The sequence below is a fragment of the Bufo gargarizans genome, chromosome 1, assembly GCF_014858855.1.
Source record: "Bufo gargarizans isolate SCDJY-AF-19 chromosome 1, ASM1485885v1, whole genome shotgun sequence".
In the NCBI taxonomy this organism is placed as follows: Eukaryota; Metazoa; Chordata; class Amphibia; order Anura; family Bufonidae; genus Bufo; species Bufo gargarizans.
In genome coordinates this window covers 111,175,638-111,182,565 of record NC_058080.1, presented here as the reverse complement: position 1 = coordinate 111,182,565, position 6,928 = coordinate 111,175,638, and the positions used below count along the sequence as shown (strand labels likewise).

General features: G+C 39.7%; 1 protein-coding gene across 3 annotated transcripts in view; it reads right to left on the bottom strand.

Moving 5' to 3' along the window:
• Window positions 1–2,062: 2,062 nt before the first annotated feature.
• Window positions 2,063–6,928, bottom strand: part of WDR17 (WD repeat domain 17) — a 172,585-nt gene continuing 167,719 nt past the window's right edge. For all 3 annotated transcript variants that reach the window (XM_044287540.1, XM_044287381.1, XM_044287462.1), the window contains 2 exons: window positions 6,608–6,791; window positions 2,063–2,664 (listed from right to left, as the gene is read on the bottom strand). In XM_044287540.1, coding sequence (XP_044143475.1) covers window positions 2,545–2,664; window positions 6,608–6,791 — 304 coding nt within the window. In that variant the 3' untranslated portion in view covers window positions 2,063–2,544. The remainder of the gene's footprint in view (window positions 2,665–6,607; window positions 6,792–6,928) is intronic.

The window sequence follows — 6,928 nt, the reverse complement described above, 5'->3', positions numbered from 1 at the left end:
ACTTGCCTAAGGCAAATGCACTATGTTTTTTAATTTTTATTTTAAAGAATCTGCATTTGAAATCCAAAGATAAGACCCCGGGTTCTGCTGCAGCTGTATCAGCCTATATCTGTGATGGCTAGAAATGAATGGAGCATGCTGGGAGTCGTAGTTTCCCCACAGCTGGAGTGCCGGAGGTTAGCCATCACTGGCCCATGGATAAGCCCCATTGTATTTCTGTGGGGAGACTGCAGCAATAATGAACACAATTTAGATATTAAAATCTGCAGCTCTTTCAATTTTCCCATTAATTTGTTCCAGTGGATGTGACTGGAGTATAAAATATCCTGCTAACTCCAGGATGCCAGCAGATTCTGTATGGATTTAGGTGTGGAATCAATAGCTGCATTCTGATAGAATCCTGAACCTGACCAATGTCTATAAGCTAGTTCCTCTTGTGTCTTCCTGGGAATATCACCGCAATGCTCCTCTGTATTTTCAACAAATGTTGCATAAAAAGTACAAACGAATATAAGAAATTTTGTAATATATCTTATAGAAAGATGCCTCTTTGTCCACTTATGAGCCACTTCTTCTCCTCTCCTGCCTACGGAACTGAAGTTTCCCCCCTAATTCACAGCTAAAATCCATCTTGAGTCACAATATGGACTCTGTGAGTAAGCAGTAAAGAATCAGGTTACATACTGCCCATACAAGTTTATAGAGAGGGGAGAAGGGAAAGTGAGCTGCTGGAGGGAGAAAGAGGCAAATACACACAGACACTTGTGCTGGCTCTAGTAAGTTTTCTATTTCACCCCTAGTGCTGGATTCACAGCTACACTACTCGGTACTGCTGCATAATGTCCTTTACGCTGCTGCTGTTTGTTAGGGTGAGAGAGAGAGAGATAGGGGAACATTTTCTTTATGTGTAAGGCTACACTCACACGAACATATGTGTTTTGCGATCCGCAAAACACAATGACCCACAAAAAATACGGATGACGTCCTTTTGGAATCCATTGTAACAATGCGCAAAACGGACAAAAATAAGACATACTCTATATTTTTTGCGGGGATACGGAATGGACTAACAGATGCGGACAGCACACGGTGTGCTGTCCCCATGTTTTGTGGACCCATTGAAATGAATGAGTCCTCATCCAATCCACAAAAAAATAAACGGAACGGACACGGAAACAAAATACATTCATCTAAATGTAACCTAAAGGGCACATTCACATGAGTTTTTTTTTTTTTTTTGCTGTAGTTTTACTTTATACACAAGGCTTTGATGTCTACATGAGCTCTAAATCTGTACCCTGCTTCAAAGAAACAGCAGATACAGAGTCCAACAAAACATGCCACCGTTTTTTTCTGTAACATCTGTATAGACAGTTTTCACACTTTTGAAAACAAATTTTGACATTTGACATGTTGTGAAATTGCCACCCACCAAATTACACTCCTGGATACCTACAATCAATTTCGCACCAATGTTTAACATTTTGTAAAAAGTGGGTAAATGTTATGTTTGTAGCTAAAATTCTGACACCAACAGATACTAAAATGTACAAGAAATCCTAAACATAAAAGTTGAAGATGAGCAGAATTCAAACTTGATACGTGTCTATGTCAACTATGTCAACTACACTCATCTTCATGTCATATGTCAACATTATGCTCACTGATTGGTAAAAGGGGTGATACCCTGTAGAAAGTTTCTTGTGTCTCCCTGTGGTCACTGGAGGAGAGGTAACAGGAACAAACTGGGATCTTTCTCTTCTTGATATCAGCTGCAGCTTCCTCCTTCCTTACAGCTACAGAACCAGAAAATAAAACTTTTCCTCCTGCTCCCCTGAGTGCTGCACCCTGAATTCAGCACCTAGATCCTGGTATCATTAAAGATTCTGGGCTGTAATGATACCAAGCAGATGATTTTTTTTCAGGTGCTGTAGTAGTGGACCTTTGCGACACACTATAGCTACATGCATTTGGTTTTCTATTAGAAATCCAGGCCATGGTCTATTTGTTCAGCTTTATTCTGTAAATAGAACATCTGTATAAACCATGAACCGAAGGAAACATATATGATAAAATGTCAGCTTTACAGTTAGTGGTGTACTACACACAGTAAAGTTACAGTACAAATTTGTGTGCTAAATCTTTACATTACTTAAAAATGGTAATAAATTTCACAGTTTCATTTCGTGGCCTATGTACAGCACTGGAATTACCACCAAGCAGCTTGTATACTGAGTTGTCGGAATAGAAGCTAGTAATTATTACTTGACATATACAGTACCTTATGACATGGTAATATCCTGCATACAGGATTATGGAGACTGAAGGACAGAACACGTTGGTCTTTGGCTAGTCAAACTACATTTCGGGTTCTTTTATATATACAATGATTTGACTTTATCATTACTAAGCCCAGACTTAAAATGGCTGCATCAGTTAGGGTATCATCTGCAGCTGCTTATTCTCTGTCCCATTCGCACTCCGATTTTTACAGTATTTGTGATGAGCATCTTTATGCCCCAAACATTGCAGATTATTCAACATTCAGAAAGGGTTCAATCGTATTCCAGTTCCTAAAGGTGAGAATGGGTTAACTTTTGCCCACATTAATGCGTCATTCAATGAAATAGCTGATTTCCCATCTTCTAGGAAGAACACAGGGCCCTGCAACAGAAAATGTAGCAGATAAAGCATATAATACATACACTTTGTATTCTTTATGCAGAATATATATATATATATAAGTATAGGGCATTCGGAAAGTCGGCAGACCCTTTCACTTTTTTCACAATTTGTTATGTTGCGGGCTTGTGCAAAAATAAAATAAAAATCAAGTTTTTCCCCATCATTCTGCACTCCATACCCCATAATGACAAAGTGAAAACAGAATCTTCAAAATCTTTGCTTATTTTTTTGAAAAGGAGAAACTAAAATTTTACATTGGCAGAAGTATTCAGACCCTTTACTCGGGACTTAGTTTAAGCACCTTATGCAGTGTTTTCAGCCACCAGTCTTCTTCACTGACCATGGCATCTGGGAGCTAAAAAACCTGTGAGAGAGCGCTCCGCGGGCTGCACTGACTCCCCCTAGTGGAGATCGGAGGAGCCGGATAGCGAGTGCAGCAGATAGGTGCCAAAGAATGAGCCCTCACACAGGTCCGTGGGGGTTAGAATATGGAGATGAAAAGAAATAATTTTTTTTAAGTGTAGTATTGCCGTAAGCGTACTGACCTGGAGAATAAAGGTAACAGGTCAGTTTTACTGCAAAGGGAATGCCGTAAAAAGAAAACACATAAAACTGTGGCATTTTTTTTTCAAAGTCTACCCCTTTTGGAATTTTTTTCCAGTTTCCCACTACATTGTATACAATATTAAGCAGTGCGTTAGAAAATACAACTTGTCCTGCAAAAAACAAGTGCTCATATGGCTACGTGAATGGAAAAGTAAGAAAATTATAGCCCTGGAAAGGCAGGGAGTGAAAAACTAAACTGCAAAAACAAAAAACCCTCCAGGGTGAAGGGGTTAAGTGTTGCACTACTATTTCTGCAGCTCCTTCAAATTTAAAGCCTTCCTGACACAATTTTCCATTTTTGTGTATTTATTTTTTACTCCCTGCCTTTCATGACCCATAACTTTTATTTTTCTGTTTACATTTTTTTGAGGGACAAGATGTACTTTCTAATGGCGCCACTTAATATTGCGTTAGCTATAGTGGTAAGCTGGAAAAAAATTCCAAATTGGGTGGAACTGGAAAAAAATGCAATTCCGCCAGTTTAATGGGTTTTGTTTTATGATGCTCACTATGCGGCAAAACTGACCTGTGCCCTTTTTTTTCTGGTTCAGTACTATTTTCTTTTCATCACTATTTTCTGACCTATAACTTTTTATAGTTTTGTCCCCAGAGCTGTATGAAGGCTCATCTTTTGCAGGATGATCTGCAGTTTTTATTGATAAAATGGTGTATGACTTCTTAACCACTTTTATTCATATTTTTTTTTAAATAAAAATGTGAAGCAATGAAAAAACAACAAATCAGTCCTATTGATTTTTTCCCCATTACGACATTCACTATATGGGATAGATTTTTTAAAATATTTTAATAGCATGGGTACTTTCAGATGTAGCGATGCCTATGATTTTTTTTTTTTTGATTGTTTATTTTTGTTTTTATTTTGTGGAAAGGGGGTGATTATATTTTTTTTTTTATTTGTTTTAGGTTCCTGAGTCGACCCCAACATGCAATCATTAGATTTTTGTATAAAATAATTTAATTGAATTTTATCCATTACAATATACAAAGACCGGTATATTCCAATACAGTTCTGTCATCTAGATGCCTGCATCGGGATATACCACTAATAGGCCTAGAAGCCTTGTACAGGCTCTGGCGCATTACTTCTATGTAACACCTTCCCCAATCTCAGCCAGGGGAAGGCGTTCCTGCCTGGGAATTGAGCACTTCCGTGTTTTTTTTTGCCTTTCAGATGCAGTTGTCATATTTGATCATGGCATCTGAGGGGTTAAATGTCCGCTAAGCTTCTTTATTGCAGACGTTAGCCCTGGGTGTCTGCTGTGCAGCTGGAAGGTATGACTCTTGCTCTGCTCTGGAGCGGACACCATCCTTAAAAGACCCGAAATTCACTGTAGTATTACAGTGGATGTTGAGAAGGGGTTAAGTATTATCCATTACACAACAAGGCCATTTACACTGTGCCAGTGTCTATTATAGAATGAAGGAGCTGCAGAAAGACAAATTTAACCCATGTATCATCACTTCCGAAACATAGCAAATTGGCATGCAAAATTTCATAATGTAACCGTTGGTGTAGTGGCAGGGGCTTACCTCTCCATCCCAGCCCACCTAGCCCCTCATAGTTGCCCCTTACAGTCAACTCACACTGTCTGACAGTCACACTTCTTTAACTTCAAATTTGTCTGCAGACGGCCAGGGTTGATAGTAGTAATTGTACCATGCACCTGCCAGGGTGCCTTGGAGTGGCAGCAAAAAGGAGGAGGCGGCACCAGCTTGGAGCCTCACGGAGAACATCCTGGTGCTAGCATCAGGACATTGCAAGCACTGTGGGCAGCATGACTTGCGCCTGTTCTGAGGCTGCCCAATCAGGAAATGCACACAATTTTCACTGTGCATTGTCAGGGTAAGTGGCCCCACAACTCAGAGTATGCACAGTGTGAACTGAAGGCTGAGTCTGAGCCTACGACGGTGAGTGGGCCTACAGAGGCTCTGAGTGGGCGCACTAGAGAAGTTGTGCGATCATGCAGCTTAAAGGGAAAACTAACCATCAGCAGATGTTCGATTGGGTTCAAGTCAGTGGTCTGGCCGGGCCACGGAAGAACAATCACAGAACTGTCCCTAAGCCACTCCTGTGTTGTCTTGGCTGTGTGTTTAGGATCCAGAGTACACTGGATTAGGTTTTCATTAAGAATATCTCTGTACTTTGCACCATTCAGCTTTCCCTAAACCAGTGATGGTTGACCTTCTGGAAGTTTCTCCAATCTGCACACGGGATCTTTTAACCACAGCCTAAGTGACCATTGGGTTCTTGGTCACCCCTCTTACCAAGGTCCTTTTCCTCCGATTGCTTAGTTTGGTGGAGCGACCAGCTCTAGTAAGAGTCCTGGTTGTTCCAAACTTCTTACATTTAATAATTGTGGAGGCCATTGTGCTCTTGTGAACTTTCAATGCAGCTGAACATTTTTTGTACCCTTCTCCAGATCTGTGCCTCCACACAATCATGTCTCTGAGCTCTACAGGCAGTTATTTATTTCCTCCTCATGGCTTGGTTTTGGCTCTAAAATGCATTGTCAACTGTGAGACCTTATATAGACAGCGGTGTGCCTTTGCAATTCATGCCCAATCAACTCATTTTACAACAGGTGGACTCCGATCTAGGTGTAGAAACATCTAAAAAATGATCAAGAGAAATGGGAGGCCCCAGAGCTAAATTTCAAAAGTCATTGCAAAAGGTCTAAATACTTATGTCCATGGAAAAATTAAGTTTTTCCTTTTTAATAATTTTTGAAAAAAAGTTTCTAAATTTCTGTTTTCAGTCTCTCATTATGGGGTATTGAGTGCAGAATGGCAGGGAAAACTTGAATTAGTTTTTATTGTAGCACAAGCCCTCAACATAAGAAAATGTGAAAAAGGTAAAGACTTTCTGAATGCACTATATACTGTAGTTATATAGATATGCTGTATAACAATAATTAGAATTGCTGCGTGAAAGTAAACCATTGTTACATCTAATACATAGTGGTATAATTCTCACAGATCAGCTCTTTTGACACAAGCGTGCCTGATAATTGGAAATCGCGTAAAGTTGGGAGCAGAAACTCCCCTGATCAAAAACTTAAAGTAATATATTTTATTTTGGATTGCTCTTTCTCTAGAATTCTTGTCTTCTCAAAGATCTCTGAGCGGTTGTCCCCCCATGTGACTCCACTGTATTATCCAGGAAAGAGGAGCTCCCACTATGAGGGGCTTGTTGCAACCATGTATTACAAGGTGGTGCATGAATTGTATTACATGTGAAATGTCTGGGTGCCTGTACCATTTGCTTAGTGTTGAACAGCATAAACAAGTAACCCACCTGTATTCGTAACCCTGTTAAACAGGACACGTGGACGTCAGAATGACTAGGTAGATTAGAACCTGTGACATAGTCTGGTCCAATCAGTCCTTTAATGGGTTCCTCCTTTATTTTTTCGACTATACTAGAATAAATCTTTCTTTGTGTTTCTGTAGGAGGCGTGTATGGAAGATCATCACCAGACCTATATAAAAAGCATAAGCAGTGCTCAAAAAGTTGGATGTAACATACAATATTATGCCAAACCCATATTGTAAAACAATGAAAAACATTGTTGGTTAGATAAGGGAGCATTCACACAACAGTATTTTTGGTCCGCAT